Source organism: Molossus molossus, unplaced genomic scaffold (genome assembly GCF_014108415.1).
Source record: "Molossus molossus isolate mMolMol1 unplaced genomic scaffold, mMolMol1.p scaffold_m16_p_17, whole genome shotgun sequence".
In the NCBI taxonomy this organism is placed as follows: domain Eukaryota; kingdom Metazoa; phylum Chordata; class Mammalia; order Chiroptera; family Molossidae; genus Molossus; species Molossus molossus.
Genome location: NW_023425352.1, coordinates 69,119,742 through 69,135,920, shown reverse-complemented (window position 1 = coordinate 69,135,920; position 16,179 = coordinate 69,119,742). Strand labels below are relative to the sequence as shown.

The 16,179-nt window shown below is 53.4% G+C and overlaps 1 protein-coding gene across 1 annotated transcript in view; it reads left to right on the top strand.

Annotated features, from left to right (window-relative positions):
- Nucleotides 1-16,179, top strand: part of WDFY4 (WDFY family member 4) — a 284,390-nt gene that overhangs the window by 89,126 nt on the left and 179,085 nt on the right. Inside the window, exons 14-23 of the mRNA XM_036265310.1 lie at nt 2,023-2,237; nt 3,333-3,427; nt 4,231-4,468; nt 4,822-4,898; nt 5,838-6,059; nt 6,707-6,885; nt 11,787-12,018; nt 13,050-13,195; nt 14,129-14,240; nt 14,878-15,068. Coding sequence (XP_036121203.1) covers nt 2,023-2,237; nt 3,333-3,427; nt 4,231-4,468; nt 4,822-4,898; nt 5,838-6,059; nt 6,707-6,885; nt 11,787-12,018; nt 13,050-13,195; nt 14,129-14,240; nt 14,878-15,068 — 1,707 coding nt within the window. The remainder of the gene's footprint in view (nt 1-2,022; nt 2,238-3,332; nt 3,428-4,230; nt 4,469-4,821; nt 4,899-5,837; nt 6,060-6,706; nt 6,886-11,786; nt 12,019-13,049; nt 13,196-14,128; nt 14,241-14,877; nt 15,069-16,179) is intronic.

Sequence of the window (16,179 nt, the reverse complement as noted above, 5' to 3'; positions counted from 1 at the left end):
CTCCCGCTGGGCTGAGACTGTCTCCTCCCCTCTAACCTTTGCTCCCGGATCCCCTTGAGAGCAGGGACTTACTCACCTTGACGTGCCTCGGACCTTGCACAGATCTGACATTGAAGAGGGAAGTAATAATTGTTTGAAGAACAAGAGGGAGACAAGGAGGCAGGGAAGGGCCTCTGATGGGGACACGTGTGGGTGAAGGTGGTCTGGAATTCTGTGGACCGGGAGCCAGTTCTCCTTAGAGAAGAGTGTTCCGTAAGCACTACAGTTGCTGCTGACTGCACGGTGGTGGGCTCACTGAGACTCCATCTACACTGCCCCAGGGTTCTCTTGAAACCGCAGCTCAGGCCAAGGCGTGTGATGTGAAAACATGTGAGTGCCTCAGCTCGGGTTCCCTGGAGCTGGAGGCCAAGACGGGTGCCTGTGAGGGGATTTGTTCATGGAGGGATATGGGGCAGCGAGCGAGGAAAGCAGGAGGGAGCTGAGTGGGGTGCTGTCAGCTGAGGTCTCACTCAGCTGGAGCCCATGGGGCTCTGAGCACGAATTGCACCACAGAGGCTAACGGCCATGACCTCATTGGCTATAGTCTGAGGGGTGTGTGTGTATGCTTGCATGTAGGTGTGCAAGTGTGTGCACGCATGCGTGTACAGGCACACATGCACATGCAGGTATGCCCACACGTGTGCATGTACACATGTTTGTGTTTATTCACGTGTGGTCATGTCTATGCTTTTATATGTGTGTGGCATGTGTACATGCTATATGCGTTCACATACATGCGTGCACATGCACATTTATGCATGCATGTGCATGCATGGACATATACATGAGGGCTACATAGCCCCTGGGCAGGGCAGCTCTCACTTAGGGGAGGGCATTCCTCCAGAAAAGGGGCAGCTGTGATTGGTCCACTTACCCAGAAAGGAGACCTGGGTGGGACCTCAGAGCATCTACTGGGAACATTCCATTCAGATTTAACTGGCATCCCTGGCCCTTCAGATGGGATTCTATACACAGTGTGAGGGGATTGGGTGGCCTTTGTAAAGGGAAGGCCCCGCCCCACCCTCCACATGTGTATATCCGGGAGGGCAGGGAATTCCGGAGGGTTGTCTTTTTATGAAGAGAGGAAGTGTCAGGATGAGGTGTTGTGTTTGGCCCAGATATGTCCTGAGCCAACTCTGCGCTCTGTACCCCGAGCCTCCGGGATGCGGACAGTGCAGTGACCTGGCAGGGTAAGAGAGGAGCATGCGTGTGTGCCAGAATGTGCCTGAACTGGAGAGCAGGATGAGGGACACGCGGAGGGTGGAAGGGACACACCGCCTGGGAGGTGAAGGGGACGGTCACTGAAAGCTTCCACAGGAGTAGACTCCAGCTGGCCGGGCCACCTGGGTGTGTTCCCATACACACATGGGGACGAGGAAGGGCCGCCCCGCCGCAGCCCGCAGCGTGGGGCTGTGTCCCGAGGCCCACACACCCAGGCGCTTGCCAAGGCTGCACTGCGACCCCAAGGCAGCACCCTTCCTGAGGGGGGCCGGCTGGGCGGAGGGGAGGCGGGCCCGCCAGAGGGCACAGCCGCCACCGGGCCCACCCACCTCGACATTCACAGGACACAAACCTGCTGGACCGATTTCCTGTCTCATGGGAGAGGCCATTGTCTGGACTTTAGTGAAATCTCCAGACTTACAAAGTTTAGCGATGAATTCAGAAATTACTTCAAGATCGTGGCTCACAAACACCCATCTCTGGGCACACGTGGTCTCGCCTGCCAGTTGGCAGGCTGCTCTAGGCCTCTGCCTCTTTGGCATCTAGTCATAGTGGCCCGTCCTGCTGCAGATGAGCCTCTAGGGATGTGAGGAGGGCACGTCTGAGGTCCTTGGGACAGATGGGACAGTCGGTGGAAAGAGCCTGTGATGGGTGAGGTCTCCTGGCCCTGCAACCAATCCGTGGCCTAACTGGGGACCTATCCAGGGCGCCTACAAAACATTCTGACCCAAGGACTCCCCCCGGGCCTTGGTTGCTTCTTAGCTTTCCAGGGAGATCCAGTGCTCCGTGGCCAACCACATCCAGTCCCTGGTGAAGTCGGAGAAGAACCGTCAGATCATGTGTGAGGCGGGGATGCTCAGGACCCTCATGACCTCCTGCCACCAGGCCCTGGCCACCGGCAGCGGCTCCCTGCACTGCAGCCTCATCAGGATCTTTGAAAAGCTCGCTTCTCAGGCTATTGAACCGGACGTGTTAAGGTACCTGTGCCCCCAGAGAACGCTGCTGAGCCCGACAGTGCGCTCAGCACAGTGGGATGGCAGAGGGCACGAGCAGCTGTCCCCCGTCCCTCCGCCATCCGTGGGTGTGGCCCTTCCCAACACTGGGCACTGCAAGTCCAGGAAGGGGCCCTGGGCAGTGCGGGCAGTGTGAGGGCCACAAGGCAGACCGAGGCCCTCCCGTGAGCGGATGTCTTGGGGAGAGGGGACAGCCGTCACAGGGCCCCGTGGCCTCACAGAACAGTGCTGCAGGTGCTCGGCGGTGCTGGAGCTGGGAGCTGGGAGTCGGGCGGGCTTCAGGGAAGCAGGAGAGGAGGAAGCCCGGCGTGGGAGAGCAGGGGGGCGCCGAAGGCCTGGGGTGCCGAGAGGCTGCTGCAGGGAGTTCAGCTGGTGTGAGGGGCAGAGGTCCAGACTCCTGGCGAGGAGGACCACAGAGACAGCACCACTGTATCCTACAGGCCTTCCCATGGCAGCCCCCCCATGAAACCAGGGTTCCCAGACAGCTGCAGGAGGGAGGAGGGGGCACAGGGTGCAGTGGGCACAGAGGACAAAAGGCGGAGCAGGGAGAGGTCGCAGGAGGGAGGTCACGAGTGTCCCAAGTGCCTGCAGCCGGGCCGCCCAGGCAGGCCCACGTGAGGGTAGCAGTGCCCTGGGTCACGTGCCCCATGGCGGGGGTGGGGGGGGGCGGAGGACAGCAGGCCTGGGGCTCAGGGCCAGCCTCTTTGTGCCTCTGGCTTAATTCGGCTGTTTGCTGAATTCCACTAGAAACTTCTAAAACATGGTTGACCAGGTTATTTTCCAATAGATTTCTTTTCCTCCCGAGGCCCAGTCGAGGCTCCTAGCTGGTCACTGGTTATGTCGAAAACACCTTAAACTTCAAAGCTCATCAGCTGTCTGGTCTGGGTGCTAGCAGAGGAAGGGCCTGTTTCTGCACGGTCCAAGGAAGGGTTTCCAGGCAGAGGGGGGTGTGCTTGGAGGGGTCGGGTGGTGGGGTACAGAAGAGCGCTCAGCTGAAGCTGGAGAAAACTCTGCCTGTAACTGTCTTCTTCATTTGTTCCTGTCGGCTGCGGTGCTCAGACAGTTTCTAGGTCTCGGGGCACCCTCACCTCCGTCAGCTGTGACGAAAGTCCCCAGTTCATCCCTTGGGCACGGAGGGACCTCCGGATGCTCAGGTGAGGGCACGGGAAAGAACAGGGCAGGTTAACGGGAATGAGAAAAACATGCCTTTCGTATAAGGGCTCATTTACCACGAACAAGAAGCAGATAGACTTAAAGAATGGTTTTGCCTGCTGCTCAGTGGAGAAATGAGGAACAGCAGAGGCATCGGGGGTCCCCTGAGAGACAGGCAGTGGTGAGCATGTACTTGAGCCTTTGGGCCCAGACCACAGAACAGCTGGGGTACCCGCTGCTGCTTCTGGATGGAGGAGCGTAGGGATGAGTTTCTGCACAGCTCACAGCTGCAGGCTTGTGGGGTCGGGAGGCCAAGCCTTGGGTGGATCCCCTGGATTAGGCCTGGGCCTGGGACGATGCTGGTCCAGGGACCTAGCCTGGAGAAGAGAGAGCTGTGGACACACTAAATGTAAGGACACAGGGAACATTAAGGCACAGAGCCCCAATCAGAAAGCCAGGATAAAGGGTCCAGCTTGGGCTGCAGCCAGGGCAGGAGAAGAGCTTGGAGGAGACCGGCTGCTCTGAAGAGGGTGGAGGTTGGCGGCTGCCGCTGGCCAAGCGGCGACAGCAAAGAGATGGGGCATCTGGGAGTCCAGGGAGATGTTTCTAGGAGCAGTGGGTTGTGCCCGTGGTTCACTCCAAAACCAGCAGAGCCCAGGGGCAGGGCCAGGAGAACCGCGCTCAGGGGTAAGGGAGTAAGTGTGAGGGGACTGCAGAGCCCCCTTCCGGGCTGTGGCAGCCATGGCGGGGCCACTGTCAGAAGGTCGAGATGTTTGAGCAACAGCAGTCTCTCCTCCTACCCTAGGGTCCCAGGCAGGGGCCCCAGCGCCCACCCAGGGTGCTGCCGGAGCCGGCCGGGATGCCAGCCCGTGGCCAGCAGTGACACAGGCCCCAGGGCCCTCGGGGCTGTCCCCGGGCTTCACCCCTGCCCTCCAGACAGCCCTGAGCCTCATCTCCATGACCTCCCCGCGCAACCTGCAGCCTCAGAGGGCCGCCCTGGCCCCGTCGTTCGTGGAGTTCGACATGTCCGCGGAAGGCTATGGGTATGACGGCTTTCATATGTTCAACGTACGTAGTCAGCTTCCCAGGGCCCAGAGGGAGTGTATGCTGGTGAAGAACTGCAGTGGCTGTCAGCTCTCACCACTCAGCACGAACTGCGGCTGGGTCTCCATCCTCAGGGCCAGCACCCCTCCTTCCCCTGGCTGTGTCTGCATTCTGGAATGTTCTCTCTTCCAGCCTGCAGTTGGGATTCCTTTTGTTAGGACTGTAGCACCAGCATCAGCCATTTCCTGTCCCCGTGGCCCCTGGTCTGAGCGCCGTGAGGACGCTGCAGAGAGGGGGCTTGGCAGGCCAGGACCGGTGTGGCCACTGACCCGAGGCACTCTCCTGTTTCCAGGTGCGTGTTTGTCCCGACCCTGTCCACGGTCATGGGGGCCAGCACCGAGTACTCGGTCTCCGGAGGCATCGGGACAGGTAGGTGCTGCCGGGGGTCAGCTCGCTGCGCCCCAGCTCTGCCCAGAGGTCAGTCCGCAGGAAGCCTTCGTTTCCACTGGGCGTTTCGAGAACCATGAGTCGTCCTCGTGGTGCCGTGTCTGTGGATGAGTCATCCTCCCAGTGTGTCCCGCCTGTCTTCGGGCAGGGGGGTCCTGTGCCTGTGCATCCGAGGCCCCGCGCACGGCCTGGCACATGGCAGGGGCTCAGTGGGGACCAGGCTGCCGAGCCTGGCCTTCGTTCACTTTGTCGGTGACTGAGGCTGAAGTGGACGCCTCACCCTTCTTATGGCTCGCGAGAGAAGTATGAGTCCTGTACTGAAGGCCGTCCGGAACCAGCCTGTCCTGGGCTCAGGTCTGGGGTCGGGCTCGGCCTTGCACGCTCTGCACAGTGCTGTCTTCAGCCGACACCAGGCACCCTCTGTGAGGAGAGCCGGGTGTCCGTGGGAAGGGGGGTGCCATGGGGCCATTGCATTCATGGTGCATCCGTGTGGGGTGCCCAGCCTGCTTCTGCTCATTCGGAGAGGACGGCGGGTCCATGGGTTTCCTCGGAGTGGAGCATTTCCCTGCAAGGTTCAGCCCTCAGACCCACGCTGCCTGGCTCCGCGTCCACTGACCAGAGGCCAAACGGTGGCAGATCTCAGGGTCATGCCCCCTCCGCCCCCTTGGCAAGGCAGCTTGGAGTAACGGGGCAAGATGGGAGAGAGTGAGGGTCTGGGCGCAGGTCCTGGGACTGTGACTCTCCTGGGAGGATGAATAGGGGGACAAGAGCATCCTGCTGGTGGGCCGATGTGCAGTGGGCATGGTCAGGGGGCACAGGCTGGCACACAGTAGGGCCCACCGGGTGAATCCAAGCCACAGCGAGACTCAATGCGCGTCCACAGCAGGACGGAAGCTGATGGCGCTTGTATTCTGACCACAGGCGCTGCCAGGACCTTCCCTCCGCCCGGGGGCTTGACTTTCTCCTGCTGGTTCCTCATCAGCAGGCACAGTGCGGTCGCCGAGGGCCACCCACTGCGCTTCCTGACCCTGGTGCGCCACCTGGCCAGGACCGAGCAGCCCTTCGTCTGCTTCTCCGTCAGCCTCTGCCCGGACGATCTCTCCTTGGTGGTGTCCACGGAGGAGAAGGAGTTTCAGCCTCTGGGTAAGGTGTTGGGGGCCGAAGCTGGTTCCTCCCACACTCGGGAAAGATGGGCAAGGCCAGCAGCTGTTGGCGCCGGGGCCCAGGAGCCGCACCCTCCAGCCACAGTGCTGGTGCGGGGCCTGCTCTGTGATCACGTCCTGGCTCTCCCAGCTTGCCGGCCTGCCATGGCCCTGAGTGGCCCAGATGGCCCAGCTCAGTGAATCCTGGCCACCTGTCCTTCTGGGCCCTGAAAGTGTCACTTTCACAGTGAAACACGGGGAGGCCCAGAGGAGGGCTTGGCATTCTTGACACACAACACGACTGTCCTTTCCTCGCTCCTTCTGAGGACTTCGCCATCACTGTGGAGGTGGTCTGGGTGCACCTGGAGTTTGACTCCTGGATGTGACCTTGGGCAAGTTACTAATCTCTCTGTGCCTCAGGGTGGTGAAATGGGAATCATAACAGCACTGGCCTCACAGTGAAATGAGCTGATATTTGTAATAGTCCTCACAACAGGGTCTGGCACAAAGCAAGACCTCAGCAGTGATAGCTGCTGTCGTCATTATAAGTTGGGCGTGGCCAGGGCTCCTCTGACATGAGGCCCTGTTCTCCTGGGTGGCTTGCAGCCCAAGCCATGTGTGAGGTCTGGTGTGTGTCCTCTCTTCCAGATGTCATGGAGCCCGAGGATGACGTGGAGCCCTCTGCCGGACGCCAGCTTCGGGTCAGGTGTGGCCAGCTGCTGGCCTGTGGTCAGTGGCATCACCTGGCTGTGGTTGTCACCAGGGAAATAAAAAGGAGTTGTACTGTTTCCACCTATCTGGACGGACAGGCCATTGGCTCAGCCAAGGTGAGATGGCTCCCCCGGCTGTGCGTGCCTATCACCACTTCATCTAGTTCTTCCTGTGTGGACGGCACCCCTGTCCCCAGCCGAGCAGTGCTCCGTGGTGGGGACGCACAACCTCGCAAACATCTGGGTGTCTCCCGTTTGGGGCTACTGCAAACAAAGCTGCTATGAACATTTGTGTACAGTTTTTTGTGTGACTGTGAGTCTTCACTTCTCTGAGGTGAATACCTAAGGCTCCAGTTGCCGGGGTCTGTGCTGCGGCAATGACAGGTTTGTTTGATAAGACAAACCTGTGCTGTGCTGGGGTCTGTGCCATTTCCCAGAGCGACTGCCCTGCCTACATTCCCACCAGCAATGAATGATTCCGTTTCTCTGCATTTGATGTTGCCACTATTTTTTAATTAGCCTGATCATTGTGTAGTGTTTTTTTAATTTAAAATTTTTTCAGTTAAAGTTTACATTCAATATTATTATGTACTAGTTTCAGGGGTGCAGCATAGTGGTTAGACAGCCATACTTGCAGAGTGTCCCCCACATTTCCAGTACCCAGCTGGCACGTACACAGGCATTGCAGTACTGCTGACTGTTTCCTAAGCTGCACTTGGCATCCCCGTCACTGTTTGGTCACTGCCATTCTGTGCTTCTCGGCCCCTCACCATCCCCCCAGCCCCTCCCCTCTGCAGCCATCAGTCTGCTCCCGTGTCGGTGAGTTCGTTTCTGTTTTGTTTGTTCATTCACATTGTTCCTTAGATTCCACATATAAGTGAAATCATATGTCGTCTTTCTCTGACTTATTTCATTAGCATAGTACCCTCTAGGTCCATCCATGCTGTTCCAAATGGTAAGATTTTCTTCTTCTTTATGGCCAAAGTCTTCCATTGTATTTATGTACTAGAGCTTTTTTATCCAGTCTTCTGTTGATGGACACTTGGGTGCTTCCAGAGCTTGGCTGTTGTAAATAACGTTGCAATGGACATGTATTATTTCAAATTAGTGTTCGGGTTTCTTCAGATCTATCCCCAGAAGAGGAATGGCTGGGTCATGAGGCAGTTCCATTCTTAATTTTTGAGGCACCTCCACACTGTTTTCCACAGAGGCTGTACCAGTCTGCATTCCCACCAACCGTACACAAGGGGTCCCCTATTCTACATCCTCGCCAACACTTGTTTTTTGATTTATTGATGATAGCTATTCTGACAGGTGTGAGGTAGTATCTCTTTGTGGGGTTTTTTTTTTATCCTCATCCAAGGATATTTTTCTATTTTTTGTACAGATAGAGTGGGAGGGAGAGAGAGGAAGGGAGAGAGAGTGAGAAACATCGACGTGAAGGGACACATCGAGTGGCTGCCACCTGCACGACCAACCAGGGCCGGGGACAAACTGCAACCGAAGTACGTGCCCTTAGTGGGAACCGAACCCGGGTCTCTCCGGACCGCAGGCCGACACTCTAACCGCTGAGCCAAACTGGCCAGGGCTCTCTTTGTGGTTTTAATTTGCATCTCTCTGATGATTAGTGATGTTGAGCATCTTCTCATGTGTCTGTTGGCCATCAGTATGTCTGTTCTCTTTGGAAAAGTGTCCATATAGGTCCTCTGACCTGTATTTAAATTGGATTGTTTGTTTTTGGTGTTGAGTTGTATGAGTTCTTTATACATTTTGGATATTAGCCCCTTATTGAATGAATCATTGACAAAAGCTTCTTCGAATGGGTAGGTTGTCTTGTTTTGTTGATGGTTTTTCATGCTGTGCAAAACCTTTTTAGTTTAATGTATCTCATTTGTTTATTTATTTTTCTTTTGTTTCCCTTGTCCAAGGAGATATACAAAAAAATATTATCAAGAGAGATAGCTGAGATTTTACTGCCTAAATTTAAGTTTAACCTATTTTGAGTTTATTCTTGTATATGGTATAAAAAGTGGTCTCATTTCATTTTGTACAAGTATCTGTCCAATTTTCCCAACACCATTTATTGAATAAACTGTCTTTACCACATTGTATGTTCTTGTCTCCTTTATCAAAAGTCAACTGACCGTATAGGCATGAGTTTATTTCTGGGGCTCTCTATTCTGTTCCATTGATGTATATGTTTGTTGTTTGTTTGTTTTTAGTCCTCACCCGAGGATATTTTTTCATTTATCTTCAGATAGAGTGGGAAGGAGAGAGAGAAAGAAAGTGAAAAAGAGAGAGAGAGAAACATCAATATGAGAGAGACACATTGTTTGGTTGCCTTCTGCATGATCCTGGCCAGTCCGGAGACTGAACCACAATCAAGGCATGTGCCCTTGACCAGAATCAAACCCATGACTCTTGGGTCCACAAGCTGATGCTGTAACTGCTGAGCCAAACCAGCCAGGACATCTGTTTTTTGTTTTGTTTTTTAATATGTATTTTATTGATGTTTTTTAAATATGTATTTTATTGATTTTTTTTTTAGAGAGAGAGAGATAGAAACATAGATGTGAGAGAGAAACATTGATCAGTTGCCTCCTGCATGCCCCCTACAGGGGATTGAGCTGGCACCCAGGCATGTGCCCTGACCAGGAATCCAACTGCACCTCTCATTCCATGAGACACACCGGCTGGACTATAGTCTGTATCATACCAGTACCATGTTGTTTTGATTACTATGGCCTTGTAGTATAGTTTGATATCAGGTAGCATGATACCTCCAACTTTGTTTTCCTTTTTCAAGATTGCTGTGGCTGTTCAGGGTCATTTATGGTTCCATATAAATGTTTGGATTATTTGTTTTAGTTCTGTGAAATATGTCATTGGTATTTTGATTGGAATTACATTGACTCTATAGATTGCTTAGGATCCTATGAACATCTTAACAATGTTAATTCTTCCTGGTGTGTTTAATTTGCATTTTCTTAATGGCTGATGAGATTGAACGTCTCTCGTGCTTCTTTACCATCTGTATATACTCTTCAGTGATGTCTGTTCATGTCTTTTGCCCATTTTCTAATTGGATTGTGTGTTTTTACTGTTGAGTTGTAAGGATTTTTTAAAATATATTTTAGATATGAGTCTACTGTCAAGTATGTAGTTTGCAAATAATAACTTACAGCTTTTTATCCTTTATATTGAACTTTTCAGAGCCAAAGCTTTATTTTAGTGAATTATAATTTATTAGTTTTTCACTTACAGTTCTTGTTTTTGGTGTCAAGTCTAAGAACTTTTTGCCTAATGCCAGAGCCTGAATATTTTCTCCTATGCTTTTATTTTCATCTTGGTTTTTTTTTTTAAGTTTTTTTTTCCCATTTTTGAGCAGTATTTCTTTCTTTCTTTTTTAATCTATCTTTATGTTGAAAGTATAGCATAAGTCCCCCTTTTTTCCTCATTGACGCCCTCCTCCCACCCCATCTTCCTTCTCACACTATTGTCTGTGTCCATGGGCTATGTGTATATGCATGTAAGTTCTTGGGTTGATCTCTTTCCAGCCCCCCCCATACTCCCCTCCCTCTGCGGTTCGACACTCTGTTCCCTGCTTCCATGTCTCTGGATCTGTTTTGCTCATCAATTAATTTTGTTAGTGAGATTCCACAAATAAATGAGATCACGAGATACTTGTATTTCTCTGACTGTCTTATTTCAACTTAGCATAATACTCCCCAGGTCCCTCCATGCTGTCTCAAAGGGTAAGAGATCCTTCTTTTTTATAGCTGCATAGTGTTCCATCATATAAATGTACCAGCTTTTTAAAAAACATTTCCTAGTTTAAAACTTCACATTTTAGTTTGTGATCAATTTCAAGTTAATTTTTGTGTCAGATGTGAGGTGTAGGTCGGTGTTTTTTTTTTTTACCTATGAACGTCCAGTTTTTCCAGCACTTGTTGAAGATGCCACTTTTATGCTATTGAAATACTTCTGAATCTTTGTTAAAAATCAGTTGGGCATATTCTCATGGGTTTATTTATGGATTCTCCACTTTATTCCGTTGATCTACGTGACTGTCCTCCTACCAGTACCATGCTCTCTTAGTTATTGCAGCTGTACAGCAAGCTTATTACTGGGGAGAGTGGCCCCACCCGCCTAGTTCTTCTTCTTCAAGAAAGAATTAATCTACTTGTTAAGCTATTTGCTCAAGCCATTTTAGAGCCTGTGTCTTGTGTCTTTTCATGTAAGTTTTAGAATTAGCTTGTCTTTCTACAAAAAAAACCTTCTGAGATTTTGATAGGATTGCCAAATCTATCATGTGAGGAGATCATGTGAGGAGAAATGACATCTTAGCATGTCGAGTGTCCCCTCCAGGGGCACAGTGTGTCCCTTCCTTCCTACGGGTCTTCTTTGGTTTCTTTTATTATCCTTTTGGAAGTTCCAGTATACAGCTCTTGTGTGTGTGTTATTAAGTATTTCATTTTCCTTTGAGCAGTTGTAAATGGTATTGATTTTTATTTCAGCTTATGTTCATTGTTAGACTTAGAATGCAATTGATTTTTAGTGTTGATCATGTGTCTATCCTGTGACCTTGCTGAAGTCACTTATTAGTCCTAGGAGTTTGGGGTGTGTGTGTGTGTGTGTGTGGTAGATTCCTTAGAATTTTCTACATGTCATTTGCAAATAGAGACAGTTTTCTTTCTTTCCAATCTATGTGTCTGTAATATTTTTGGTATGTGAAATTAATATACCAGATACATTGGTCCCCAGGGGACACCTGGGACAGAGACACACGTCAGTGGCTCCTTTCATATTTGCTTCCTAAGACAGTGTGTCTCTTACTCACACCAGAATTCTGTAAACTGTTTGCTGCACAGTCCCTCAGCTTTGAGAGTCATCTTTCAATGTTTTTAGGTAAACCATGTTTTCGCTCTGGAAGAAGGTAATGTACATCATTCTCTGTTCATACGTACTTGTTTGATTCATTTTGAAGGTAACCACGTCCCTCCTTTTCATTTCAATAGATGTTATACATCCAGGCCTTACCGGGACCTTTCCTTTCGATGGACCCGTCGTCGTTCGTGGATGTTTACGGGTACATCGCGACCCCGCGCATCTGGAGACAGAGGTCGTCGTTAGTGTGGCGCCTGGGCCCCTCCTACCTCTTGGAGGAAGCCATGTCAGTGGAAGCTCTGGACGTTATCAACAAGCTTGGCCCAAGATACTGCGGTAACTTCCAAGCTGTGCCTGCCCAAGGTGCGGAGTGTTTGGTTCATACTGGTCTCGCTGCTTTTATTGTAAAACTAGACATTTAGCATATCTATGAAGAATAAGCAGCCCGGGCCCGTCATCGGGAAGACCTCTGTGATTGGATCCTGTATATTTACAACACAACAGAAAATGTCACAAAAAGGGAAATATAATCCCCTTCGTGTTTCAGACGAGAACGCGATGAATAAGATGCGTTCCTTTAATGAAGGAGCTTTTTAACTAAAGTATACTGTTGATGTCAATTATTAAACAGGCAGACAGAACTTCCACATTCTCACATCGATCGCTGGCTGCTCAAAGGGGGAGCGTTGCTCTGCTCCGTCGGGTGAGGGGTCAGCTCCCATCTGGGAAGAGCGATGAATGAACCGAGCGCGGAGTCTTGTGTGGGGGGCAGAGCCATGGGAGCTGTTGATGCGTCTGTCTCTGGCCCCCTGTCTCCTTCCAACGCCATTTCCTCTGGCAAACGAAGGAAATGAACGGCAGGTCGGGTCCAGAGCCGAAGGTCCACCACTCTCCGTCCTCACCGTGCTTCTCAGGCCGCTCAGGTGGCTCCCCGTGACTCGGGGACCGGGGTGCTAATTCCAGCGTGATGCTGTCCGTGGGCACGCGGCTCAGTGACATCTCAGAGCTTTTGGCCTTTTCCTTTCTCTGCAAGTGGACTTTCTTCCCACTGCCTGTTTGGTTTGGGGAGCGAGGCTGCGCCCCTGGCGTTCGAGCTCAGCCACTTTGTACCCAGGTGCCTCTCTGTTACAGTAGGGGCAGCACTGCGAGGCCTCTGCTCTGCTTCTTATGTGTCAGAGAAGCACAGGGAGGGGCAAAACAGGAGACACAGGAACACACGACATACAACATACAAAGTAACATGTAACAACATACCACAAACAATGGAAAACAGATGAAATATGAGCATTCTTTTGATCGTTACTCATTGTGTAGCAGTAGATATTTACTCTCTGAAGATTGATTTTCTTCCCTGTGCAAGAAAACTAGAAATGACTGAAGATGTGTTACTGTAGGAGCAGAGCCTGGGACAGAGCCGGTGGCCCTGGTTGCAGAGGAAAGGGTCTCCTTTGGCCTTCACGTAGCCAGCTCCTCCACCACCAGTATTGTGGACATCAGAAGCACGTACAACGAAGTGGACAGCCGCCTGGTGGCCAAAGAGGTATACCTTCTGATCTCACATGCTGGCCCCTTTCGGGACCGGATCTCATGGCTGGCTCAGCGTCCAGTGACCCGGTGTAGGCTAACTCACGTTTGCGCGTGTGGATGGATGCAGTAGTGCGTCCCACTTGGTTTGTTAAAATATGCTATGACTCTCCACCCCGGCACCCCTGAGACTAAACCCTTTATTTGTAATTATGCAGAGAAGAAAGTAGATGCTCTCCCTTCTTCACGGGAGAGCAAGCACACACAGAATGTTTAAAAACCTTGTGACACTGAGAAAATCATGGAGCTTCCTTTCTGGGGTGCTACCAACCCCCCCACCGCACACTGCAGAGTGTTCTGGGATTTGCTCAGTTTGTTTAAACAAGGGACTTGCAAAGTCAGATCATGCTTGTGGTGGAGATGCTCCTGGACTCCCTGCTTCCTAATTCCAGGGAAGGAACTCTCTTACTGACGCTGAGGGGTTTACATTCTCTCCACCTTCACAGACTGAAGCAGAGGGATTAAGGGCTAAGTCCTGCTGAGCTCCCCGGAAGTGCCTTGCTGGCGGGCAGAGTTCCTTCTGATGGAGGGGGCAGGGTTCCCATTTCCCTGGCCTCTGGAGGCAGTGAGGCCGGAGCTCCCAGAGCCTGCACAACCCTCCCCTGGAATGGGGGGACGCTGGCCCTTGTGGCACGTGCCTCCTTCAGGGGTCCTAGGATCCCACTGCTTGGCACCATGAGCTTAGGGACATCAGTGGCACATTGTATAACCAAAGCGACTCCTTTGATGAAGCATAGCTCAGGAGGCAAGACACGAGCACCTGAATTCTGGTTTCAGTCCTGAGACTGTGCAGTTCTCACCCACTTAGTGGGGAGCCTGCCCTGAAGGGGCTTATGGGCAAGACCTCTCTAGGAACGACCTCAGGTCTGATTGTTGCCAATTTCTCTAGATGAACATTTCCTCCCGCGACAATGCCACGCCTGTGTTCTTGCTGAGAAATTGCGCCAGCCACCTCTCGGGCCCCCTCCGCACCATTGGAGCCGTGGCTGTTGGCCAATTGGGTACGTCAGGTCGTGCACTTTCACCGCTACGTGGGAGGAGGATTGTGGATGTTGTCACGCGTGCAGCCTACCATTCCGAGTGGCAGTCAGGATAGAGCTGGTGGGGAGCTTGGAGGGGGCCAGGGTGGTGCAGGCAGATGTTGGCGCGTTAGCCCAGCCAGAGAGCTGGCCCCACACTGAGTGAGGTCAGCCCACCTCACGGCCTGGGCAGCTGTGGCACTCAGCTGCTAACCAGGCTGGCATCAGTGCCCGTACAGTGAGCACCGTGGGCCTTTGTGCCAGCAACTAACTGCCAAAGCAGCAAATTGGCGCAAGTACCCAACCCCACAGGATGTAGGGGCAGAGGTCAGAGAGTCAACTGATGGTCAGATGGCACTGAAGCCACGCTGGCTGGGGCTGGAGGGCGGCGAGCTGAACCCCTGGGGTGAGGACACAGAAAGGACTCAGCAGAGATTCTCCCAGTGACTTCAGACTGTCAGAACCCCTGCCCTTCCGCCCAGCCTGTCCCATGCGCATAGGCTCCTCTGTCACGAGTGGGTGGAGAGCGGCTTGGACAGTGCATTTACCCCCCACGCGGCTGGGGACCTTCCTCTCCACGACGCCATGACGGTTGATGGAACCCCCTCTGCCCACACAGGGGTCAGGGTGTTCCACTCCAGTCCTGCTGCCAGCAGCCTGGACGTCATCGGCGGGCCGGCCATCCTCCTGGGCCTCATTTCCTTAGCGACAGATGACCACACCATGTACGCGGCTGTGAAGGTCCTGCACTTGGTCCTGACCAGCAGTGCCGGGAGCGGCCACCTGATGCAGCACATCTCCGGGTATCAGGTAACAGCCCCCCCACCTGGGCCACGGCTCCCCGAGGAGCAGGGAGAGCTTCTCTGGCCCCAGTGGGCATTTGCTCCGCAGTGACCTCTGGAGACAGGAAGCCTGAGCCCTGGGGTCCAGAGACGCTGGAGAGACCGGCCCAGAGCAGAGCGCCGGGGACAGCCAGCCAGGGAGGGACTCTGAGCGGGCTGCACACCTGTGCGTGGCCACCAGCTCCTTGCTCTGGTGAACTCAGGAACCACGTGTGGTCCTCCACCGTGTCTAGCGTGAGGGCTGGGAGGCCATGGAGCCAGAGTGCTGGGCTTGAATCCTGCTGCTTCCTCTAACTTGCCATTGAATGTTGGACGCCTTCCTCACCTCTCAGTGTCCCCACCAATATGACGGACTTTCCTGCTTCTTGTGTGTGGGGAAGACTCACTGTAACACGGGTGGAGGGCCCAGAACGATGTCTGGCCCAGAATGCACGCTCTGTAAATGCTGGCTGTCTTGAGTGCCTGACCTCTGCCCTTCAGATCTCCCACGTGGGAAATGGAAAGCGAGTGAGTACGCGCTGAGCGCGTAGAGAAGCACGTGCTCGGAGCACCTGCTGCGTGTGCACTGGGACTCCTCGCCGCCCCCTCTGCGCGAAGTTCACCGAGACGGGTCGCAGCCCGCAGCCCCTCCCGCGTGGCCGGGAGCAGCACGAGAGGGGCACGGGCAGGCCTCGGGTGGGGTCTGCACGAGGTCAGGCACAAGGGCTGTGGAGCTTCCTCCTGGTGCAGGGGTGCGAGAGAGGCACGCACACGGGCCACAGTTCTGCATCGCAGGCCTGACGCTGCCTCTCCCCTGTGTGGACCCTTCAGGGGCGTCTAACCACTGGTGCCGTATTCCAGGCTCCTGGGATTACTTTCTAAAGGCCTGTCAAAGTGGCTGCCAACTGGTCCTTCAGCCCCACCTCCCCCGCTGCCGCCAGCATTTCCCACCCTGCACTGCCACTTCCCCGATCCCGCAGTCACATGGTGTGACGTGGGCCCTGGGCTTGTGTTGCCATCTCCCTGCTTCCCCGGGTACCTTCCTCGTTTCCCAGGTCAGGCCCCCAGCCCTGAGCCAAGGGCGTGGCCGCCCGGCCTCC